This window comes from Falco naumanni, chromosome 15, assembly GCF_017639655.2.
Source record: "Falco naumanni isolate bFalNau1 chromosome 15, bFalNau1.pat, whole genome shotgun sequence".
NCBI classification, from domain to species: domain Eukaryota; kingdom Metazoa; phylum Chordata; class Aves; order Falconiformes; family Falconidae; genus Falco; species Falco naumanni.
In genome coordinates this window covers 21,003,059-21,029,803 of record NC_054068.1, presented here as the reverse complement: position 1 = coordinate 21,029,803, position 26,745 = coordinate 21,003,059, and the positions used below count along the sequence as shown (strand labels likewise).

Below are 26,745 nucleotides of genomic sequence, written 5' to 3'. Positions count from 1 at the left end.
ACAGAGCTCAAAGGAGACCCAAGTTTCAACACAGCTTTCTGGGGCTAAATTTGCACCAGACAAGAGGCAGGATGTAAATGCACAGAGTGTTAAACACCGCTGACAGCACCAACTGAGAAGCACTGCTTTTTGTGACCAGGCGGGTGGGGGGAGAGGAAGAAAAAAGGAAAAATAAAAGAGAGAGAAATACAAATCCCGTAAAATTGGAAGAGTGACTCTCCCTAGCAGGGGAGAGGCGGGGGAAGCCCAGCCAAGCAGAGAGGATTAACACCAACACTGGCAGCCCTGTTCCTGCCATCCACACCCCACACCCCAATTAACGGTATCATTTGTCAGGATGAATGGGGAACTTGCACTCAATTCGGCAATTTGACAGAGTGTCACTGAACTACCTCATGTCCATATTTATCCAAGAGGCAAGAGCAGGAACCAGTTTTAATGAGAGCCTTTTTAACAAAGAACCAAGGGTATTACCCATGCTCTCACCATCAAGCGATAATTGAGATGTAATCGTTTAAACAAAGCGCAACAAGTGTCCATTTACCCAAAGCCATTGTTAAATATCTACTAGGAGATTATTTTCAAAATTATAATGTTCCATGAATATGCAAACCACTTTCCATCTTTAGCATTAAAAAGAATAATCACCTTTTAAAAACAAAACAACAAAAAAAACCACCAAAACACAACTGGAAGCCAAACAGCTATTTCACAGCAGAATTTTGAGGAGTGTTTCAAACATGCCAATGCTAATTTAAAAGGAGGGGTGGAAAGGAGTGATGGCTCCACTTTTGGGCCATTAAACTCTGCCTGGAAAGCTCTCTTTTGTACAGCATTAGTGTGTGCTGTAAGTCTGTAATTATGCAGAGAATGTGTTAATTTTTAATTCAAAATGCTAACCCCTTTTTTTTTTTATATACAAGCCCTGAATGTCAATCCCTCTCGCAGATGACTGCGAGCACCGACATGACCAAATTCAGCGCTCAGTGGTAAAAACACGCTCTCCCTGGGAGGTTAGGCACTGCACATTGGAAAGCAACTCAATGCCACAGTAAAACACCTCTTTTATAAAACTGTCACCTCAGCATCATGGCAGGCAAAATCCACTCAGCCCCACAGCCTATTAAACCGGAGCCGTATGGTCAATGATATTCACACCTTCATTTCAGCATTCTTCCATCTAGCTACTGAATTTCTTAATGCAATTTCACAAGAGGCTGAATTCCCACGTCCCTCACATTCCCGAACACTGGGAAGCACAGGACAAGGAAGTTAACCTAATGCTGCCCAGAGGCCCACACCAAGTTAATGGCTGTCAAACACTAAGCCCATCTTTCATCTCTTCCAACTCCTACTGATGCCTGCAATCCACGGAGGGATCCAACTTAAGAGCACGCTTTGACACAGTCCAGCAATGAATTATTAACTCTGGCAGAAGCCACAAAGCATCAGCTAGTAGCAATCATGATCCCTCTACGATGATTAACCAGAATGCAATTATCAATGCTCCTGCTTCTCACAAAATGTCTCTGAATTCTCCACCACACAAAGCCCAAAACGCACCGCGCAGGCACGCACACACAAAAGCAGAAACAATTCTGTGCTTTTACGCTCGCTTCTTCAGGGTTGTATTACCAATTGCGAATGGTCCGAGTAAAGAAAACTCTGCCCTCCCCCCTGCATTACAGCAATTATACATGGACTTGCATCACTGGAAGAGTGACATATACAGAATCAAGCCCATATTCTTAATTTCCACAGCAATTCAATCCATGCAGCCACAGAAGCCTGCCAGCAGTTTCAGAACCATCTTTTCCTACATCACATCACGTAGCAAAGGCCATTTCCAGCCCAGGGCCTGACTGCTCCCAGCCTGCTCACCAACAGTGGACAGATGAAGATAGATGTATTCAGCTCTTACTATGAGTGCTGCCCAAAAGGGTGTCCCTGTCCCCAGCCTCCCTCCAAAAGGCAGGCAAATGAGGGCCACCCTACAAGTTGGGTGTAACTTGTGGGCCTCCAGCAGCATCCCAACATATAGGAAGAACAACATGCTCAGCTCCCTGCCAAAGGACTCCAGACAGCTCCCGATATTAAGCCAAAAGATAACAAACACTAGCAATGGACTGAAAACAACCAGCTGAATCCCAAGACGTACAGAGGTGTTTTCTTGGGATGAGGTACCATGCTGTTCCACAGTTAGCAGTGAAGAGGCAAGGTGAAGGCAGCGGTTTAGGTTTTCCTTAGTAAAGAAGTTAAGCTTGTGCTTTTCCTTCAATTAAAGCTGCCAGCTCTGAAGAAAGTGGCACTAGAACTCCTGGCCTGCATGGGAAATGAACACCCACAAGCACAATAGTTAAAACAGACCACAGTGGTCCTTGCCTGCTTTGTCAAACTATCCTTGTATTTTTCATAGCAAAAGCACAACTGAAATCAGTATTGGCATCTCGGCAGGCTTAATTAGAAGTCAGGTCTACTCTATTCAGGTCTTTATACTGTGCTCATTACATTAATATCCAAGTGCCTTCCAGTCCTGCGTTAAGTGACATGACTAACATCTGTCACACGTTGTTTGTTCTCTTCTCCCTTTCCTGGGGGAGTAGAAACACAGCATTCAAGGGGATCACGGAACATCCAACAACTGAGAACAGAGATTCCTCCACCCCTAGCTCATTCCACTCACACAGCGCACACGTGCTGGCCTTGCCTGCTTGGTTAATGGTTTCATATTATCATCATCATCGTAACAGTTAAGAAGCTGTACATGTTAAAGATGGGTTAGCACCAAATCTCCTCCCAATAACGTTTCTACGCAGGATTGACAGAATATAAAGACAAACAAAAATCTGTCCTTTGCAGACCAAATCAAGTCATTTGGAGTTTTATCACTTAATTTCTCTGCCTAAGTCTCCTTGCCTTGTCATCTTACATTATACAATAGTGAGAATACAACTTCCAGCAGAGGAAATAAAAGTGATCATCTCTTGAGTGTGACTAAAAAAGAAAGATGAAGGCATGAACAGCTTATCTTGCCCTTAAATTCCTTCCAAAACACACCAAATCTTAAAGTTACAGAGGTTTCGCCTGGAATAGCAGAACTAGAAGACTGAAGTCAGTGATTTTATTTTTGCTCACATGCCTTTCACGTTTCCCAGTGACCCTCAATCTTTAAGTCTCTATCCTTTTTATGTTGAAAAGTACTTACATCACCTTGCTTCTGAGTTATCACCCAGTAATTCTTTGCAAAGACAGTGGCAAGTATTGAGATACCTAGAGAATGGGAAGAGCTAGGAAGAAAAGAACTGGGAGAGATCAAATCTTAGAGCTCGATCAAGATGATGAAGGTTCAACAATGCTATGTGTCTTAAGGTCAGCTAGCTATGATCAGGCAGATACTTGTAGCAGAAGCAAAACTTCCAGAGAAAGGCCAAATTCAAGAACATACATTTAGAAGAGATTCGGAAACCAACAGGCAGCAGGGAGGGGAGACCCTCACCACCACCTTCTCACCATTTGTCCATACAAACCCTCCAAAACTGCAGGTAACAAAAGCCCACTGAAGACTGAGTTACAAACCGTTAGAAGAGAAGCAAGGGCTCATTCAAGGTAAGGGAGGGGAATACACATAGCTTTCATTTACTACAATGTGCATAGCCATACAAAACAGGGATTAGTCTTCCACAAAAAAAAAGAACAACCTTTTCAAGTGCAGATAAAGACACCCTCAGGAAAGGGACAGAGGCTGACTCAGACAACTATTAAAAGGACAAAGTGATTTTCAAATAGGGGTCACCAGTTCAAACATGAACTGGATCAGTAGTGGCCAAGACTAAAGTATCTAAAGACTGATTAGTGGTTTAAACAAAAATGTGTTATTAATCTTTCAGCTCTGGCTACACAAGTGCCCATATTGTAAGTTCACTGCAGAAAGTGAGACAGAACTTACTTTCCATCCCATTCCTGCAGAACAGCCAGGGCTTCGGCGGATACGCAGAGACCAAGTGCAGAAGTGTGAAGGCTGCACAAAACAGTCTTTCGGTTAAGACTCCTAACTTTAGTGTGCTCACCTGTTTGTTGATAGGTACATATAATCAGCTACCACACTTAATGATACCCATTTAGCATCTATAAACAAGCACAAAGACCACACTGCAGGTTTTGAGGGTATTATTTGGTCCGTGAATTTTCCTGTAAAATTACTTTGCCAATTCATTAATGTCATGTAACTTACATGTTCATGAAAAAATACACCCACCAAGTATCACTTATCCTTTTCCCCAACACCGATCAGAAGAGGCTCCAATTATCACTAGAGATCTTGCAGCACTGCCGGCTCAGACATGACATTGTAAGATGCCTTACTGCAAAAGCTCTTTCCAGAAGATGCCCAAGGAGGGCTGACTGGATTTCCAAAAACACGTATTTCACTAGTGAAAAGTAGTAAACACACAATATTTAGCACTCAGGAGGTACATCCAGTAACATAGCTGCTTTAACCAAATTTAAACAAAATAAAAAAAACAAAACTTAGGTGTCTCCAATCCATCTTCACAGGGAATTGTATCTCTACTACTGCACCGTGCTGTATAGACACCTAATGAAGCAATTTCGTTCTCACTATTAGTGGGCACAATAACACAGGCTGAAGATCTGTTCACTTGGGAGTTTGGGTCAAACCACTCTCCATACACTGCTCATTAAGCAAACACTTCCTTGTGGACCAGCAGTTTCAGTAGCATGGTGATGATAAAACACATCAACAAATTTTTATATAAAAACATTAGTTGCTAATCAATGATGATGTTGCATATTACTCATGTACTATTACTGAATTAGGTAGGGTCTTGCAAGTAACATTAATTCCTGTGTATATTTATTGGAAGTAAGAACATGCTGGAGGCAAAGATAAAAAACACTTGATTTCCTTTTTAAAGAAAACTTTATTAATAATTTGCTCCTAAGAAGATCTTCCACCTGCTGAAGTTTAATACTACCCAAAATTTATTTTCCCCAGGGTCCCTCATTATCAGCAAGGGCCTTTCTTGCAAGTCCACACCTTCTTTCAACAGATTCTCTTTGCTATCTGATTTGAGAGCCTTAAGTGTTAAGCATTCGAGGAATGCAATCAAATCCTGCCCCTTCCAGGCCTACTGGGACACCTATTAATACACGCTCCTGTAAAAAGGGAGTTTATAATCTTTTGCAATTAATAGTATCCAGAAAGGTGGAACAGGACAACTTAAATCAGCATTCCAATTATTTAAAGTCTATTAATTTTTACTGTGGCAACTATTTAATTGCTACACAGTAACATCCTTTCTTTTCTACCTTTTAAAGCCAAACTCCAATGAAGTCAGATAAGCATGGACCACATCATTCAGGAGTCTGTGGCAAGTGAATACAAGTGCTTAGAAATTGTGTTGTACTCCACTTAGTAGCTTGTTAGGTTCTCTCTTTCTCACTTAGTACAAAAAAAGAGATACTTATTTCCAAATTGCTTCATCATCTCTCACGAAAACTCAAAATATTTAAAAGTCACCATAAGATTCCTTAGACCAACCACAGTTATCAAACGGATATGAACTGCATAAGGAAAAGAAAAAATCTGAAGGTTTTTATCCAGCATCTTTGTATGTTCTGGAAAGACAGCTGAATAGTAACAGCGGCTGCCTTTGCACAGAATGATCAGATTTGGCAGGCTCCTGAAACAGGGAAATGGAGAAGGTCAGATGGGTGACAACAGAAATGCTAAGCCCAAAGTATTCCATGGCAGGAAAAAAAAAAAAAAGTCGCTTTTAACACAAATACCAGCGCAAGCTTTATTTTGGGTAATTATACCACTCACACTGGTATTTGCTTCAGAGATGGAGCAACTGCTACTACTTCCAGTGAGAGAAAATCATCAATTTTTTTGGCAAAAGTATCATACTAATTTCTTTTAAAAAGGTAGACTCTAACAGGCAATAACCTTACCTTACAAAATCCTATTATTTAATGGAAAACTGAAATGACAGGAAAGGGACTGCAGCAAGTCTTGGCTACAAGTCTGAGTGAGAAAGATTAAGTAACACTAAGGACAGTAGCCAGAGGGCAAACTCTTGGCTCCTCACTTTTGTCAAGTGTCTCCTCTCACATTTGGTAGGGCAAAAAGCTGTTTCGAACTCCCTTAATTTTCAGTACTTGTTTCTAGCTATAATGAAGTATTTAGGCTTTGTGTGTTAGGTTTTAACAAATGGCAATACTACATGACAGAACCAGATAGCTGAAAACGTCATTTTCCACCAAAAGTGTCATGTCACCACCCAAAACCAGAGACACTCATTAACCAAAGCAAGCTTAACCCTTTTTGTTTTGTGAAGGTTTCTACAAGAGGGAGACATAAGAGGATGGAGAGACAGCAGACAGAAAACTTTAGACGTACCTGAAGGAACACTAAGTGCCTGTTCCAGGGAAGGGGTTGGGTTAACTGCTGGGTCACCCCAGTGGCAAACAATTCATAGCAATTAAAAGTTTCCACCCCTGTCTACCTTGCCAATACAAGAAAGCCAGCACCATAATCCAGACAGCTGCTTTGTACAAGCACTGTTCTCCTACAAGAGCAGCAGGCCTTCCATAACCATCTCTTCAAAACCTGATGCAGTCTTTTCTACAAGCTAGAAAGCTGTCCACGTAGCAGCACGGCCCTGAGACTTGAACAGAGGGGACCAAGTGGAACATATACCACTAAACAATATGGGGACACACCCCTGGGAACTGAGCACAGATTATTGATGGTGCTGCAGGGAAGAGAGAGCAAGCCCCATCTCACATCCGAGAAGAATTACAAGATGACAACGGGCATGTTTTTATAGGTAGTGCTACTAACACACAACACTCATATAGCTTGTGAAGCTATACAAACAAAACTTTCCTCTAGAAAAAAACAACTAGTTTTAAACTAATAGAGTCAGTAATATTACTCTAATAATATTACGTTATCCCTAAATGTCTATCAACAACTCAGCAAGCACTGGGCATCTCAAAAGATGAGGGGTGGAAAATTTTCAAGATGCACAAGCCTCAAAACATTCCTGCCCACCTCTGTCTTTTCAGTATCTCATACTTCAGAGGTTCATTTTCAGTATGTAAAGGTTAACAAATATAAAACAACAAGGGAACGCAAGACTTGCCTATTTATCTTTTTTTAAAAAAAATCCAAACCACATTAGTACTTCTGGATAGCCAAATCATATTATAAAATGCAGGATTTCAACATTCTGGCACCAAGCCAACATTTTAATGGACATTCAAACACTAACTAAGGAAATGGTTGTGCATTAAGCCTACCAATAAGTCAACAATCAATACTTAAGTATTACAGTAAAAATACAATCCACCCTTTATAACTGCCTCTAGCCTCATCCTTCTTTGTCAAGCTCAACTCTAAAGAAAAAAATAGTCTTGAAGCAAGAAATGAAGTACATACTATTTCACAGCCACCAAACGTTTATCTTAAAGTCTAGACCTAATTGGCCCTCTGGATTGTACAGATTAATAAATATCCCGCCCCCCAACCCCCCCTCCCCCCCAACTGTACTGACAGGGCAGAAAAGTCAGGAATAAAGAGGACAGAAGTTCAGACACAAAATTAGTCAAGCAGGTCAATAGGAGAGAGCTGCAAAATAAAGCAACCTCAAACAGCTAAGCTCCAGGAACCTGCAGATGAGGAACCTGGTTCCAACTTTATCTCCAAAAAGCATCTCAGTCAAAGAAAACAAGAAAGAATCACATCAAAGCATACTAATGCGGGGGTTTAACCCAATTCATAGATTCACAGCATCACTCCTGTATGACCCCTCTCGATATATTCTATCATTTGATCAAATGAAGCCAAAGGCAAGCTCTGCAGAGTACGAGATTTGGACACCCTCTGGAAAGTGTGAACATCAGGCAGTATTGCTCCACAACGGAACAAATGCTTAAGACCTAGTTAACTTTGGCTTCCCATTCTGAGCCACGGCCGTAATGCTGAGCCACTGCTAGATTTCTGAACAGTGAAAGACCCCACGGTTTATGGGCGCTTGGAGCAGCTGCGTACGTCCGCAGAAAGGTTCAGTGTAAGCCTGATTTTCAGGAAGAAACGGTCGCAGCCATTGATCCAATCCTGCAAAGCCTGAATGTAAAAACAGGAGGACAAAGCCAATCAAATTGATCATTTTTATCTCCACAGCCTAGTAAGCACAGTACTGACATGGAACTTCATCACAGAACCGTTAAGCCAGCGTAATAGCTTGGGTAAACAAGCCAACTAAATTCTCCATTTTCTTCTCAGAGTCTGCAAATACACAGAGGGAAACAGAGAATGATTGTTTCAGAAATCCCTCCACAGATCCCTTACGTTATTTGCTAAAACTATCTTGCATCACTGGGGTTTCAGCTATAAACAAGCACACAGCAAGGCTGGGAATGTGGACAGACTTTTTGCTGGTATTTTGAACTTGGGGCATCAAAGACCTCGAGGTTGAGCTCTGCAAAGGACCCAGCGCTGCAAGTCTAGCGGCCAAGGAGCACAAATACCTCGGTCCACACAGAACACAGAGCAGCTGGCAGGTGCATGATCCAAGCCCAGCAGCTCGGTACGTGTCCAGCAATAGGCCAGACGTCTGATCATTACATTTTGCTATTTCATCTCTCTCTACAACAGGCACGTCCTAAATAATCCATCTCAAGCAAAAGTCATCACACTACAAAATACTGCTGCATAAAATGATTATATTGGGTAGCAGGCAGTAGCAGTCTTGGCTGATGTTTTAGCCTATGACTCTAATCAACAGCCAGCTCAAGGGCTTTTGCGTGGCCACAATTCCAGCTCAGGGCAGCAACTAACAGCAGTCTTAGCACCATTTCAGCTCAGAGAAGTTGAAATCTCCAGCCCAGACTGGTGACAGCCACTGCAGGTGTCTTTACAGTAGAAGGGTCATTTCAGCAGAGCTGCCAGGGGATGGGTGCTTGCAGCACAGCTTCAGTCTCTCGCTTCAGGTGGGGAAAGGAATGCTGCTGACAGCCAGTGTAATACAAGGGTAGCCGAGGGCTGTGCTGCTCAGCGCTGCCAAACCAGAAACTTCTGATTGAGAGAATTATTTACTTACTATTTTTTTAAAAAGGATTGGTATCTGAGGGGGAAAAGGTGGAGGCCAATTAAATGCTGTTGTGTCCTGATGCGTACTGTGAACAATAAAAAGATGCCTGAGGAAACAGTAAAATGGACAACATCCATACACGCTTCCGCTACAGAATCTCACAATCTTGTGAGTGTCAGTGGTAAATGCAACTTTTATTTCTCAGGTGAAGAAATTGATGCATGGGAAGGCATTTCTTGAGCTCAAAGTCAAGCATGAAAACCATGACAAAAACTGGATCAAAATCCAGCTTTCCCAATTTCCTGTGCTGAAAAACAGCTGCTGCAGAAGGCTGTTTTCTAAGTAAATATACCCATCATGGGGTGCCAGTCAGGCAAGGATCCAGAAATTCAAGGGTCAGGTGCTATTCAATATTTGAATCAGTGCAATAAAACACTGCATAAATATTTTAACTGGCACTCCTGCTCCAAAATACTCTTGGAACGTATTGCAGCCACTTGCTTTCAAAGTTTATAACAGACATTCCCTTCTTCCTTCTGTCCTGTGGAACCTCTGAGAAAACCCCATTCCCTGCTCATCCACAGCACATCTGACAGCACTTTGCTGGTTTGTTTTGAATGTGCTGCTTTCGGTCAGCAAGTACAAATGGATAAAACTAAAGCGCTGAAATTCTATATCCTTGGCTCTTTATGAGGCCTTGTTCTAAATTCTCCTCAACAAAGAAAAAAAAACCCCACAATACAAAACTCCAGAACACTCTCCATTTTTATATCTCATTTATAACCACTGGCTTCAAAAGCTAAATGCCTGGGTTCCATTGTAGCTGTTCTCACAACACATACTATAAAATAAGACACAATTTGTCATTACATTTCCAAACTATGGAGGAGATAACGTTTGCTTAGATCTGCATGTAAATCTCAAGAAGTCAAAGTACAGTGGCAAATGCATTTTGATATTCCATATGCAATTGAATCCCTTAATTGGTTTGGCTTGACACAGAAAAAAAAAGTATCATGCCAGTCACTAATGAAGTTACAACTGTGAGATTGTAGGGCAACATTACCTGTGCTGCCCTGACCAGCCCGTACTTCTAAACTCTGCAACATTCAGTGAGACAGAAATTGCTGTAAATGGAGGCAAAAGCTATGCAGATGTGCTCTGCCAATACCCCACCTGGCTGCACACTAACAATTCCATCCATTGAACTGCAGCTCTGCTAGACATTCCAGTCCCGAGATCTCCACAGTTACACTCAATACTGATTAGCAGAACCTGCTCCTATTTCAGCCTTCACTTCCCTGTGCTTCTATAACCTAGACCTGTCAGTCTAATTGTGCTCCAAAACAGCTCGTTTCTCTCGAAAATAAAGTGTAAAGCTCTGTTAAAAAGATATTTCAGTAACTGTTACATTCTAAGAATCACTAAGTTTTGTTGTAATAAACATACTGAACTACTGACCACAGAGATTTGACATGGCAGAGTTTTTGCTTCTCCTACTGGTAGCAATAGCTTGTTCAGCAGATGCTCCTAGTAGCACCTACGCAAGTCCTGCAAGAGATGAATAGCAAAACCCAACAAAACCCCAAACCAAATGTAAAAACCAAGGGATGAAACACAGTTCCTCCTTCTTCCTAAAACTACAGTTTTAGTTTTGCTGGGCTACCTGAAGTAACAGGCAACTAAATCTTTGGTATTAATGCAAAAGCAAATTCTGATGATCCCACTGATAAGATTACTCCGTCAGAAGGTACCACCGTGTATCAAAAGGCACTGCTTTCATACAAACAGTTTGAAGAGTAGCGCTGCACTTGAATCATTCACATTCATGATGGCCCTGGAAAAGGGAGTCCAAAGGAATCAGCTGTGAGACTGTCAGTCTGAGTAAACAAGATTTAGGCTGTGAGGCTGTGCCCATCAATGAAAGCTGAAATTCTTACTACACTGAACTGCTTTCACAAATAGTACTAGAAAGGCCAGTACTTCAGCCTTTCTAATCTGGCACTACTCAGTGCCGTCAGCCTTACTCTAAGCAGCGTTACTGTGTGACCACGTGGAGGTCTCTCTCCATCAAAGGAAGAGGTTGCCACTCCTGGTGCTCACTCCTGATTTGTTCTGGAAGTGCCACGTTCATTTTTTAAGATAATTATCCAATACTACAAAGCAAGGCCAAAGATATGGTGCTATAATTGTAGCAAAGAGTTGTTTCAAGATGGGGGAAAAAAATCATGGAGTAAAATAGTTCAGTAAGCTCGGGAGTTATGTTTAAACTCTGAGGTCCTACCTACCCTGCTCAAGAACAAAAGCCTCCATGAATGCACGCATTAAACAGAACCCCTCTGCTTCTCAAGGCAGTGCATTAACTACACATTCAGCTTACAAAAATAAATTGCAACACTTGCTGAAAAATAAATTGTGAAAAAACAAAAAGCCCTTTTCTTTAGTCACACGTGACAGCAATTCAATTTCACTGTCTACTGCATGCATTTTATATAAGGCAGATATGACTGTATCCTGTACCTGATAGTTTTCAATTTATCACTCTGGAACTTCAGTTAGAAAAAGGATGAAATGAAGCAAGCCATTGCCTTTGACACTAGAAAAAAAAGCCTCACTAATGCAAAGGCACAGCCAGCCTGGCTATCTACGCTCTTCAGTGGCATGTACAACCAGATTATAGCTCTTGCACCAGATGCGTTGCAGAAGTGAGCCTCTACCCGTTTACCATGCTTGAAGTCAATTAATCAGCATATAAAATAGTGCCAGTTAAAACCATTTCCATTTTAAGTGGTGACCATTCTTCTCCTGCTTCAGCATCTGACTCTAATTTCAAAGTTTCCATGGGTCATATAAAGTATCGGAGAAAAATTCTGTTTCAAGAAACCAGTTAAACACTTGCAAACTGAGATACAGGTGGCCACGGACCAGGCAAAAAATATCTCCTGCACAGTATATTCATGTAAAGGGTATAGACTTCAGAGACACAGGCAAAAAGCTTATACCATCTCCCTTGGTGTGAGATGGCCATAGCCATCAAGCAAGACAAACACCAGATCTGTGTATCTCAGTACCAGGGTGTGTTCCTTCCTGTAGATGACAGCAACCAGGGGTGCTAAAGGCAAAAGGATCTACCTCAGGTGTCTGCATAAAATCAATGGATTTAGAAACTCCTCCGAGGTGGCAATATGAACCTTCTCTGGATCCACAGGGGCACTTCCCACATGCAACATGTTCTGCTGAGCCATCTCTGCAACAACATGAGTCTTTGCATTGCACTTCCCACCTTCCTCTCGGAATCTGTGGTTTCAAGCGATGTTTGTTGCCAGGATGCATTGCTAATGCATAATATATTGGCTGGAAATTAGTATTTCATCTTGCAGAGAGAAAATGTTACAGGCACTTCTTAGGAAGCAATGAATGCAGAAGAGTTTGAGGATGAAACCCTGCCACACAAACAAAGCAAACCTATAACCAAGGTAAGATAGATCTATTGAGACAAACAACTAAATCCTGCCCCTTGAGACAGACTGCAGATTCAATCCCCTGATGCTCATTTTACTGCAGGAAGGAGATCTGTTCTGCTACAAAAGGCCATTATTCCTCCACAAAGTTTAGCTTGCATATTTATTATAGGGATAATTCCCAACTGAAAAGCAAGACTTGTTTCTTTTTTCCTGGTGATGCTTTGAAAAAAGCATGCCATTTCTGGCACTCCTAGAAATGGATGGATTCACATGCAACATTTCCTCCACAAACCCAGCACCCCTAAGTATCAGCAAGAACCATCCAGCCTTCAAAACAAGCCCTGGATTCTTTTCACACTGAGGACTGCCCTGCTGACTCAGGGGACCTACCGTAAACGAAAGTGCAGGAGAAGGCCTAGAGGTTCCTAGCTGCCTTCCAACAGCTTTTGAAATGACACAGCATAACACACTTTACATGCTGGAGAACCTCCTCCAAAAGAAACTGCAAAAGGCTTAGACAAAGCAAGGAAAAAGCAAAAGAAATACAGTAACCCAGAGAAGAAAGAAAGGAGTTAACTCTGCTATGGTGACTAACACTAATATAACTGAGTGACAAGTTACAGATCAACTCTTAGCCAAAGATTTCATACAACTAGTTCCCAGCTCAGCTGCCCTGCATCCCAGCAACAAGTCAAAGGGGGTGTCCGGCTTAAGTGCCTACTTCCATAATTCACTAAATTTTAAGTTTTTAAAATATTGAGAAGATGCAAAGTTTTTCCTTGGGGGGGGGGGGGAATCAATCAAGCGGACATTGGAAAAGGTAGAGAATAAGGCATCTAAGGGTACAAAACCACAGACAAACAACAAAACATTAAGCATAGCACATTAACTAATTACGTAAAGCACTATCATGCACTTCATCGAGCAAATATAAAGCAAAAACATTAACCTCAAGACAAACAGCAAAACAAAAATAAGAGAAGCGATATTGATTCACTGTATCTGTTGAGTAATCAAGCTTCTTACCATTAGAAATGAGCTGCGAATTTTCTGGATAAGCCATCTTTAACCTTGGAAAAATTAAATAAAGCTGGACAGGGACTAAGAAGAGAAATATAGCAGGGTTAGCTCTATGAAAAAAACCACAACAGAGTACAAGGTCCAAATGTGTAATTCCACAGCCAGGCGAGTCTCTGCACCCAGTTTCCACCATTTAGCTTTCACTAGGTCCTCAGGATGGGCATAGTCTCATTTAGTCAACACAATGGTGGGTCTTTTGACTACTGAATTAGTGCTTATTTCAGATTCATTAAAGCCTTTAAGTTTTTGTATCTACTTAACAGACAGAGTAAAAGGATTTAAACATGCCATTTTGTGTTACAAGCCTTGAGGCAGGAGAGGAAAGAAATAATGAATGTTTCAGAGTTACTATATGGTAACCATAGCAGGCAAAATCAATTACTGCTGAGAGGATTTGGAGATAACATGCAGGTTCCCACTCATCTATTTGAAATGTGGTTTGCTTCCCCCCCCCCCCCTCCTCTCCACTTCCTCCCCCACTTCTCTTCAGAAATGTCTTTTCTCATACATTAGAATCTGGCCTGAAGAATCCTACTGGCTTGCAAACATTATTTAGATATAAGGATTTGTCATGATACTGTACGGTATCCCCACCTGTGCACTCCCACTTATCAAAAGATAAAAATCAAATCTTCACAGATTACTACTTCTGCCTTTCACACTGAGTTTGGATACACTGAACTTTATTATCAGAGAAACCAAACAACGATGTGGCTTTATCAAGAACACCTTGTAAGCTGGACAGCCACCCTCAAAAGAAAACCTGCAGGACAGAATTGAGGAACCAGCAAAAGCATGTATACCCCCCTCTCATGATGTGAGACAGGAACACTTTCAGGATAGATAAAAAAAGAAACAATTTAGAGCTGGTACTTCAAAGGTCTGTGAAATAAGTGATCTAGAAAGGGCAGATCCAGAAATTCAGATCATACAGGTCTGAACAAGGAAAGGATGTCTGTTTAAATGATGCCAAGCTCAAAACCAATAAAAGGAAATAAATTTTAACACAATCTGTAATTGAATTGAGGAACCTTACTACCACAGGAAGATGGTAAAGCCAAAAACATAATGGGATTAAAAACTGACTCAGTATGTAAATGGATATTGACAGTATCTAGAGCAGTGTTTAACACCAAAATTGTGAAAAGAATTATTATGCCTCATGCTTCAGGGTTTTAACCAATCTCTAACCACTAGAGAACAGGCTGAAGCCTAATAAAGCAAGCGGGTATCTCCACAAACATCTTTGTCAGTGTTTCTCCTCTGAATTACCCAGTGCTGGTCATAAGCACATAAAGGCGACTGAATAGATGCGTCCCAAATCCAATCTAATAAATCAACAATGACAAATTTAGTTTCAGCTAATCCCACATCTCTGATTGAAGTCTAGGATAGCAAATTGAACCCTTCAAAAAGGTTTAATAAAGCTGCTGAAATTGAAACTAAGTACTGATGTGTTTACCAATCTTTCCTCTCACCGGCCTTTGGAACAGCACTCGCATAACACTGGCAAACTGCCTTCTTGCTCCTGCAAAAATACCGCAAGTTAGGAAACCTCTCCGCCCTTCCCCACCTCCACCCCACTACAAACACTGAAGATACCACACAATCCAGAAATTGGTGCTTCAAAAGGACAGTCCACAGAGACTTGCACTGCAGGCACAGAAGTTAGCAACATGCTGTATTTTATTCTCCATAAACTTATCTTAAAACTAAGTCTCTCCAACCTTCTCGAGCCATTTTGACCAAGCAACAATTAAGCATGCTGTTCCAATTAAATTTAAAAAGTAATCTATTAATTGTGGCTCAAAATGCTGCATAAGCAGATCCTTTCTGGTGGAAGCACCATGCATCTTGCATGCTTGCTGAGATACAAATAACGGAATGGTATCGAAAATTTTCAACACATCTTCCTCAGCTTCTTTCAGTCACTTCCATGTGCGTGGAAAACCAACATGAGACATTTCACAATATCTGCTTTTTGTTTAAACAGGAGTTTAATGATTTTGCTCAAAGTAAGTAAATAACCCTCTTGCACCCAAAATATTCTCAAAGCACAGAGGTGAGTGAAAAGTGGGCAGGAGCTAATAAATTAATCTGAAGTAAGAAAGCAAAGGAGATAAATAAAACTGGAGTGGGGAAGGGAGAAGAGTGGAAGAAAGATGAGAAATAAAGGACAGGAAACAGAAAGGAGGCAGCGAGAACAGAAGTTGTGCCAAAAATCTAAATGAGTGAAGCAAATGCATGTGTCCTTAGTTCCACCTCAAAAGGCTGCAACTTTCTTTCAGGAGCATATCTTGGCAGGAATAAGAATTCATTTTGACTTCAAAAAGGAAAGTTAAAAAACATCCATACACACAACCCAAACATTTCTTCTGCAAACTGCCAAATTTTCAGGCTGACGTTTTGCATGGGGAAGCTTAAGTACATCCACAGTTTGATGCCCAGGCATTGGTAAAGTTTACACACTTATTAGTGACTATTTTAAACCAAAGCCTGATAATGCCTAGGATTAAGATTTTGGATGTGGAGTCAAACAGACTAATTACTACAGCGGAGAGGAGGGCATGCACAACAATATACCTGTGGCCTTTCCCAGACTGCTAAATTACGCACATGGCTTAGTAATAAACCCTGGTGGAATTCATCAGTGGAGTAACACTTTCAAGAAGCCTGAGTAAATTAGGGGGGCTTGAAAGGAGGGGAGGGAGTTGAGAGCTGCAGCAGCTGCTGGGTTTTCTAATAGATTTGATGAACAGCCTCGCTGGAAAGAAAGTGCCCAGAATTTTATGCAGTTTGTGACCACAAGAGTTCGGTGAGATAGTCTGGCCTGCTCACATTACAAACTTCCCTTGTGAAAGAGTGATTTGTTTTGTACAGCTCATAGCACCATGAGGTTCAGAAAGATGCTCAAAACAATGCTTAAGTAATGAAGACACTAGCAAAGAACGCTGCAAAAACAATAGCTCAGGAGAAAGGTTAACAAACCCACCTCTTTGTATAGGTCAGTTCCAAGCTACTCTGTCCTATTTCAGAAAAGCTTGCAAAATATCAGAATTATTTTTTTCTTATTACAGTTGGGAATTTTTCTCTATTTCTCCTTTTCAGAAATAAGAACTGAAAAGCCATATTAACTTAAATAGGTAACTGTTCAGTTTCCAGTCCCAAGTCTACAGCTTAAATCCATTAACCCACCACAATACTGGGATGGAAAGCTTCTGCCATCTGTGGAAAGTCCCCACAACCAGACCTCTGCATGTCTATGAGCAGCAATTCCCAAAGCCTAACGTCTCTGTTTCCAGTTTCAGAGAGGCACCAGAAAGACATACCATGATCCACTCAGGAAAGAATTATATTACTTCAAAAATAGATACATTAGAAAGACCAAAAAAACAAAACAAAATTCCAAACTGTGGTCTTATGCTGTTACCATCCAAAATGCTGTTAATATTTTAGAAACCTAATTTAACTTCTTAATTTGTTTTCCTCCTTAAATGCAACAAAGATTAATTAGGTTCATTTCTGCATATAAGCAGTTCCACTGATAAATTCCAGCACAGCCCTACAGACCTTTTATTCCAGAGCTATAATCAAGGTACTGGAAATCTCCAAATCATCTCCTGTGAAATCTACGTTTTTTTCGCAATGGTTTCAAAGTTGATGGAAATATCAGTATCTTACAAAACAAGAAGTAGTGCTTTACAAAAGCTACATTTGACCCTTAAACAAACAGACCCACCTCTTTAGCCTAAGTAATTGCTCTATCACATGATATGTGGAGGTGGCAAATTGCCAGGTTGCAAGAATTTGCATCTCAGCATTATTTCTTCTCATCAGTCTGTATTACCACAGAGATTAAACCATTCTACTAAATTTTTCCAGCACCATGAAAACACTAATGCCCATAGTTCATTTGCACATGCTGAGCACACACTGTCTAGGTCAGTAGTCAATACAAGACCTCAGCGAGCACTAAATTAATGGGATGGTGTGACATTACGAGGTACCGCATTGCCAGAAGTGCCATCCCCCTGGTAAAATGCAACATAGACCCTGAAAGTCATTAATGAAACCACAGTACTTCTTGCAATAGTAACATTGCTCCAAGCAGGGTCTTGGTGAAATTCTGACTCTGAAAAATCACATCCCACCAGCCAGGGTTCGCTCTAGAGTTTCAGCTACGCATGGTGTTTTAAAGGGTCCTGCAATGATACTGAGAGAAGCAAAGACATCTACACCTTAGCACAGGAGAAACTACATTTAGGGTACGTGAGCTCCAAACTGCCATTTATACCATTATCTGCCCCTTCGCAGGGGTAGGAGTTAACATTCAACTAGAAATTGCAACAATTTTCACAAGGCAGAGCTATGCAGCATAAGGAAGAAAAAAAAAGGGAGGGGGAGAGTGAAGTCAAAAGTTACAACTCAAAACCTGGTCTGTTTTAAAATGTTTATGATAGATACTTCAAAGATATTTATTAGAAGTCTACAGTCGTACCTATTTGAGATGCAAAGAACATATCTGGATTAAGCAGACAGGAAATATAAAGTGTGCCAGGACATAGCAGAATTTAAATAGATCAATAAACATAGCTACTAGAACAAGAGTTCTCAATTTTTCCATCTCATGACCTTGCATTAGCATAAAGTTTTGAAATGTCCCTTTCATACTCTCTTGTTTACCCACGATGAAAGAGAAAGGCAGATCATGTCTCCTCCCTCCCTGCTCCTAACCCCTCAGGGGTTAGGAATCCATGATCAGAACCACGATGAACTGGAAGATCACCACATAATTACTCCCGTTAGCATGCAACCAAGCAAACAAAAGAAATCTGAAATCATTCAGTATCACAGCATTTACTGAGTGACTAATCTGGCCAACCAACAAAGCCCCACAGAGTATTCTACATTGTGTGCCATGGTTTGGGTTTTTGGAGGTTGCGTGTGTTTGTTTTTAAAGGTTAATAAGGCCAGGGTAATTTAAAACGGCACTACTAAATCATGCTATTCAAGCAGTAACAAAAACCTGAGAAAACTGCTGCTTAGGTGTAAGCTAAGCATGTGAGAGAAACAAGTGACAAGCAAAAACATAACACCCAAAACCCCCAAATATATTCCCAATGTTTCGGGCTTCTCTCCTCTTCCCACCCCCGCTTTCTTTTTAATACAGTGTTATTCATCACCTACCTGATGCCAAAAGGAGGTTTTTTGGGGTTTTGTGAAATAGAGGAGCCCACACCCTTAAACCCCAGTCCCATCCCAGTCTACACGCACCTTGGCTTTTCCCAGGGCATTCTCTGATCAGCACAGGCCTTGGGCGGCTGGGGACCAACCTGTCGGCTCAGAGGGCCCTGGGCGGCTATCGGTGTCAGGCAGCCCACCAACCCCCCGCTGCCTCACCAAGCCTGCACGCTGCAGAAGCCCTTGCAACTCTCATCACCCAGCAGACAGCCACAGACAGGCTGCAGTTTTCCTTTCGAAGAGGTTAATGTCTCCATTCTGTAACAACTGTACATGCAAACATTTCGGAGATGAGGATGTTTCTGTAATATATATTTCTAAGGTCCACATCCCTTAACTCCATTTGCTGTATGTCAAAATACTCATTCCACATCACTGCTTTCTTCAAATGTGTTAAAACTGCCTCTGGCCACATTTAATTACCAGGATATTTATATTCCTGATTTACATGCCTAAATGTGTACATTAAGGGTCAAATCCTGAATGAAATCAATGAGACTACCTAGGCAAAGACGACAGCAGGCTTTGATGCTAGCATGCATGAGTAATGGGAGGGGGGAAAAAATTACTTCTGAGAACCTTTGCAAAGAGCTTTTGAAGAATTCACAACTATTACCGCAAATATTATTTGGATCACAGCTGTACAAAGAAACCAAGAGCTAACAACCAACCCTGAAAAAACAAGGTAGAAGGTTGTCCTCTTGCATTCACTGCCCTAGCTCTGCAACAGTTAAAAGGTCCCCACAGCTGTGCTGGCATCATCGATTAGGGTGAACAAGGAAGCGACAGAAAAATAAAGCCACCTTAATTTCAAGCTCCATTAGAACTGAAGGACTTGCGGAGGGGAAGAAATCAATGTTTGGCAAATGGGAAAGGACAAAATCTGCAAAAGGGAAAACGCATTTTCAGGCTAAGCTAATGCAAACAATGGATGGTGAATAGCACTTGAGGTTGCCCCTTTAAGGTTGTGTCAGCATTTCCATTTATAAACTCTGATTTTAGTTACACTCTAGTAGATTACCACAGGCTTTGGAATTATTCTAGCAGATACCACAAAGTATATCACAAATGTAATATAAAATAGCAGTAAGAGCTCAGTGGTTGAATAATGCACCCTTTCGGTACCTGATGTCAGAGTAAGCTTTTTTAAATTATGAGTCACAAGCGTACATACACATAAACAACACACAGTGCTGGGGCGAGCATCCTGGGACCCAGATTCTACCAACACTAAAACAGAAATCAAAGCTGCCTTTGATACACAGGCTGTTTACAGTACTCTGAAAAACTTGAAGACATCCCAGATACTTAATTTCAGCCTGCTTTAGTTGCCATTTGAACCTATTTCAGTCTAATCTTTTGCCCTCATTTAGATAAAAGCTTGTGTTTCTGCATCTGGACCTCCAGAGAGCTACTCAGTCAATACTCTGAACATCCACACCCAGAAATCAAAACCAAACCCTGGTATGCAACCTTTAATTTCAGTTCTGCCTAGATCAGAAGGGCAAGGTGAAACTGTTGTACAACTGAGACAATTCAACAAAATTTTCCTTCAGCATAACGGAGCCAGGACTTCAGCAGATAAGCAATGTATGCAAGGAGAGCTCATGTCTGTTTCTAGCATTCATTTCACAAATCTGCACAAAGCTGGACCAAGCCTTCAAAGCAAGAGCAACACCATTTCTTGAAGTTACCACTATGACTTCGCACTTAAGACATTTCAAAACAAGCGTACAGGGGAGCTAAAGCTACTATTAAGTCAATGTGGCTTGTTCAAAACACAAAGCACACAGTAAACATAACATATACTGTAATCAAACTATCTTAGTTGGTATACATCAGGCCTGCATCCTGCAACTAACTCCTACCAGGTACGCCAAACAAGTTTACTACAGCATCATCTAACCTCTCTGACACCCGTATATAAACCAAACAGCACACGAGCAAGAGCCAGGTCCCTGCTCACATGGTACAATAGTGCAGCCGTCCCATATAATAATTCCTCCTCTGGCTGCCATTACTGCGACCTGACGGAAGTCAGCCATGACTATGCTTGCTAGAAGAGGATATCATAGTTTCGGAATCTTTGGGAGACTGAAGAAATGCCTTTTCTGACCAGTGCCAATATCCTGTTTATCCACATACACCCCAGCTTTGGGATACCAGCTTGCATGATCAAACCTTACCTGGGATTTCTAAAAGCCACAAAGAAAAAAAAACATGTATTTATGTGCTAAATATGTTATCAAGAACATCAAGAATCTCTTGACTGCCACATTCAACTTCAAAAAGCTTTTGCCAAAATAGGACTTTTTGACAATTTTGAAACATCTTGATCTTTATAAACTCTTGACATAGGAATTGTTATGAACTGGATTTGCTGCAAGAAGTGTTCATTGTGTTACATATAACTTAAGAACACAATATTTGAAATGAGAGAGGAAAAATACAGATTCCTGTAATTTAATGGCAAGCCTAGAAAATCTTTTTCATATTTTTCCCGGCCTACTGCTCTAGTGGGAGACATTTCCTGGACTCACAACCCTTTTATGTGCAAGCAATCTACGTTTTACAACTGATAAATAATTCAGATAATTAATTGAGCTGCAATTTGGTGCGCTTCTTTTTAGTCAGCACTATAGAGTACCATTTAAAAGAGGTACTGTACAGAAAGCCCCTCTTGCTTGTTAACCCAAGCTGATGCTTCTATTAAGGTGAACTCCTAGATTCTCCTAACGCTTTCTGAATGTCTCACATCAGCGTCCTGGGACTTCATGCCCTAGGATGCTCCCCTCCAATTCTTCTTGCTGTGTTTTACTCTCTATATAAAAAACCAGGATGTTTTCTGGAATTCTTCCTAAGTTGCTCCTCGTGCTTTGGACCTCTGGCCCAAAATAAATACAACAAGCTTGATGAAGCCTTATAAAACTAATTAGTGAGGAAGGATGCAAACAAATCCCAACAATCATCAGAAGCTATAAGAAAAAGTAATGTAGGAAGAAGCTTTTGTAGCACATCTTTAGCTAAAGCATCAAATAATTTTAAGACCTACTTGGTTAACAGCTAATTAGAGCACAATTAGCAGCGTGTAACATGAAGGTCCTCTTATGTAACTAACAACAAAAACTTAATAAAACTACTCTGAAAGGATAAGAACCTGTTGTTGATGACCACATACCAGAACCTACAGATGAGTGTAGAGATTTGTCCATATTCTAAGCAAGTTACTTTCAGATAACAGACCATCATCAGCAGCCAGACAGCTTGAGATGTGACTGCAGATATCCTCAGACAGAGCCAAGGATAATGTTCTGCAAAACAACATAAAAATCCTTGCACCTCTTAACTGCCAAACAAACAGGGACAAAACATTGCAAACTGACACTTTGCTCACGTGCCTGCAAGATGATCTAAAATGGAACACCTTGCTGTGCTTCCCACTGCAAACTGGTTCTCGCTAATTTACTATGAATGCTTTCTACATGCCCTGAAGAACATTTAAGATTCAAAGCACGCATGTATTAGGCCTCAGACATGAGTAGTCAGAGTTAAATTAAAGTGATCACTGATTAAATCACCAGCGCTAATCATGATTCAAAACAGAAAGTGGGGAACTTTGATTTCAATGATTAATCTTAATCCTGTTTTTCATTTGTACTTTTTAGCTGTTTTGCTAAAGGAAGGGCTGAATCTCATTGGCCAATTTGGCCATTTAAACACACTGATTTGCAATTAGTCACTCTTTTTATGCTAAATTTGAAGCTTTTCCTAAACAGGAGGATACAATTCTATCTATAGTCACAATATACATTTATTTTAAAAGCACAGCATTTATTGAGAATCTTAAACATTTTTATTAAGCTTGAAAGCATGAATAAGAATCATCTTATTTACTAGATGACACACACACACTCTTACACATGTGCTTCGTGTCAAGCTCCACTAGGATGGACTAGAATCCTATGGGAAATAGGCCATATAAAAGTGTTCAGTCCATTAAAATGCCTTACATGAAAAAAAAAAAGCATCCAGGCTGTATTTCAAAATGTTTGCATTTCAAATTGTCTCTACAAGACCAAAGAGATCATTAACTTTAATAGCAAAAAGACAGACTGAAAATGATGGCTAGACACAGAGGCATTTCAGCACCTGAACATGCAAAAAGACCAACATTTAAGAAAGTTTCAAGAATGCCTACACAAGTTAAGTACCCAGTTCCCACGGAAATCACCTAGAGTTGAAATCAGTGGGTCTCAGATACTAAATTTGTTTAAGTATGGCCGAAGATATCTTGATTTCGGGTGGCAAAGTATTTAAAGAAAAAAAAATATCTCCTCCCGCATCCCTCAAGCTTTTTGCATTAAGAAACCACATCTGTCATTTTGTTTAAAAAATAAATGTGCTTATTTTTATGTAAATTTTTAGTAGTTTATGTCAACTGCTATGAATTCAAACTTAAACACTTTTTTTTAAGAAATAAACACAGTCTAATGAAAAACATTCAAGTATTGACATGGATCACAAAAAAATATACCAAAATGAGAAAATATACTGAGAAGATCATATGATAAGGCTTGAGATCTGCTATAATTAAGAAGAAAGCCTTCACATTTTGGCTAGGTAACCAGTAAAATAAAATAAGATGTATCACGCAGTCCTATCTGTTTTTTCAGATGCCACAAATTGAGATCCAATGAGTCAAGAGCTCTGCTGCTTCTGGGCTTGAGAATCTACAGTAAGATTGCTCTTGGAGCAGAAAGGAAAAACACCAGAAATCAAAGAGAATTAACAGCAGTAGTAAACCTAAAGCAAAAAACGGAAAAAAAAGGAAGAGTTCTTAAAAAAAAAAAATCTAGACAGAATGGGGTCAAGGAAGACACGTACCAAGTTTAACATCACCAATTAGAAATACAACAACATCAGAAATTGGAACAAAGGAATAAAATGAAAAGACAGAAAGTGAACAATGCCAGTGGTTTAGAGCTCTCACTCTAAGATTATGCAGTAGATAAAAGTCTCCAGAGTGCACTAATTTTTAGTGAAAGAGAGGGGGAAATCATCTGGGGAGGGTGAGAGAAGATGTCCAAGTTTGCCAGGAATTGCCAGAAGGTGAAGAAGTACAAAGGCCCAAGAAGAAATCCCATCTTCAAGAAACACACTAGATGCTCTGAGGATATGTTGGAGACATCCTCCAAGAGGACAGAAGGCAGCCCCAACACAGAGGAGTAAGGCCTGCACTCCAAGTAAACACCTCTTTGCCTCGGGCCTCAGGGTACACACATAACCTACTGGAAAGGCTCTGGGCCTTTCAGGATAGGGGATAAGTACACCTGCCTGAAGCCAGGAGACCACAGGGCTCCTAACACTAGAATCAGATCAGATTAAGGGCCCGTTGACCCAAACCAGACAGCTTAAATAAAACATACCATCAGGTAAAACGGGGTAACTTGACACACCTCTGATCCCTCCCTTTCCCTTCTGAAGTTGAGTAGTTTAGGGCCTACTACTTTGCAAAAAAGAAGAGCTTACAACTCTTTTGACCCTCCTAATTTAGCCATCTGACAGCAAGGAGAATATAAACTTCAAAATGATTAACCAGTAATTCAGATTGTTACCTTCAATGCAACCCAATCCCATAACCCAGCTCTTAACTGAGTAATGCATACTGCAGACTATTTCATCACGAAGATGTTCTACAAGGGCAGGTAACCATGATAAAGCAAAAACAGATGGGTCACTCTAATTTCTAAGACAACTGGGGAGATTACCTACAGGAAAACGTCCAAGATTATATCACACCGGTAAAGCATATGAAACATGGCAAAGTCCACAAAGACAAAGTTATGTCATCTGAGATACAGTGAAAGAAAAGCTAACTAACCCCTCTTTCGCATGTTGACTTAAATGCCGCCTATTCCAACACCTCAAAATTGCCAAGCAGTCCCACATGTGTTCTTCCAATCAGACATTAAAAAAAAAGATCTCAAAACTTTAAGGGAGAGATATCCCTGTGCAATTCAGGCTTGCAAAACCAACAAAGATGGGTCCACAAAGGCAGTAAGCACATACCTAGCTCCTCTTGACTTCAGCAAGAGTTTGGAACTTAAAAGTATTTCTGCCGATCTGGTACTTCATGCAGCTTCTGATGGCTAATTCAAACATCTTTCACCACTGAAAGCAGCATCTCTCCTCTCTACTTCCTCTAGCCAGTAAATTAAGTGCAGAGCAAGAGTATTTCCACAACAGTCTTAGAAGAGCTTTAAACCACAACACAGGAATGGCAGTTACAAGGGCTGGGTAATTCACATGTCAGAAAAACCCTACCTGGATGTCAGTGTCCTTCACAGGTTCAAGAGGTTCAAATGTAGTGGCTGCACTTAGACTCTCTAGTCGCTGAGAAATGTGAGATATATCAAGCCCTCTAGACCCCAGAAGAACAGACCTACAAGGAAGAAATCATACAGGTATGAAATTAGTATTGAACAGACAGAACTCTGTACAGACAGTGCTCCCAGCTGTGTTACGAAAAAAAAAAAAAAACCACAAACAACCTCAGCCCTGCTGAACTCTTTTCTGCTGTTCCATTGCAGTACTGCACAGCTGCCAAGTCCTTCCAGATAGAAAAGTTCTATAGCATGTTGGTAAATGTCTTCAGCAGCGGCCAGAACAAGGTACTGCACTTTTTGGCTTTAGTGCCCAAAATCACGAACAGTAGCTCCTCAGATATTTTTACTATATCGGTTTTTTCCCGAAGTAGAAGTGTGGGGGGAGAGAACACAGAACACCTCTGCAGTGACTCCGTTTCTCCCAATCACACCCTCCTGGCAAGACACCCCATGTGTTAGAAACAAACCCCATAAACAGCTTCTACCCTCTGTGCAGTTTCCAGTGTCAGTGCTCTGTACTTACGCCTTAACATCTGCAGTCTCCTGGGAAGTGCGGGTCAGAGTACGGGAACGCAGGCGCTCCCCTGCCTGCTGGATCTCCTGCAGGTTGCGTTCTACATGAGGGAGCTCAGAGATACCTTCTGTCTCAGCTGCAAGCTGTTCTGCCTGCTGGAGAAGCTCTCCAAAGCCTTCAGTATCCATCTCTGTTGCAGGTTTCACTCAAGATGCACAGAAACCTTCAGAGAAAAGAGAAAACACTTGCTCAGCTATAAGCCATTTCTGTCCCTAGGAAAGCATAGGCAGACCAGCAAGAGAGGGTCTTCTACAACAGCATACTCTTCTGCCCATCCTCCCCAAGCGCTGAACATCAAGGGAATACTTTCAAGTGTCTCAGGGAGCTTTGCCTTGCACAACTATGTTCTCAAGGTAGATCTATGGACTCATCAGAAATGGGGTGCAGATACCATACGACAGTTGATATATTGCCTTGATACAAAGGAGAGCAAAAGCAGAAAATTCCCTGTGAGGAATTTGGTGTTTATTTGACTATAAGCTACTTGTATACACATAGGTACAAGCAGTTTGGAGTTGGACTCAATGATCCTTGTGGGTCCCTTCCAACTCAAGATATTTTATGATTCTGTTTTCATACATTATAAATGGCAACAAATCCATATGCATGCATAGGTATATATGAGGGCTGAAAACACATAATGTATAAACATGAGGTTGAATTAACAGCCAAACAGATGAATGTATACATGTATGCAGACAGCCATCTACTAAGATGTGTTAATCCATACATCATTAACCCCCAAAGTCAAGAGAAGTAAGTACATGTTGTTCCAATGTGGAAGACTTGTCTAACTTCAATGCACGCAGAAAGTTTTACCAGTGTTTGTGAGAATTACTTGCACCAAACAAATGAGAGAATAGTTAAAGAAACTGCAGAGC

The 26,745-nt window shown here is 40.9% G+C and overlaps 1 protein-coding gene across 5 annotated transcripts in view; it reads right to left on the bottom strand.

The window, feature by feature from the left end:
• The window catches only part of NUP93 (nucleoporin 93), an 81,801-nt gene that overhangs the window by 49,590 nt on the left and 5,466 nt on the right, over positions 1–26,745 (bottom strand). For 4 of the 5 annotated variants that reach the window (XM_040614965.1, XM_040614964.1, XM_040614967.1 and 1 more), the window contains exons 2-3: positions 25,814–26,027; positions 25,229–25,346 (exon numbers count right to left, since the gene is read on the bottom strand). In XM_040614965.1, the coding sequence (XP_040470899.1) occupies positions 25,229–25,346; positions 25,814–25,992 (297 nt within the window). In that variant the 5' untranslated portion in view covers positions 25,993–26,027. Of the gene's footprint in view, positions 1–13,609; positions 13,713–25,228; positions 25,347–25,813; positions 26,028–26,745 lie in introns of those variants that run through there. The other variant, XM_040614969.1, reaches the window with a different exon arrangement.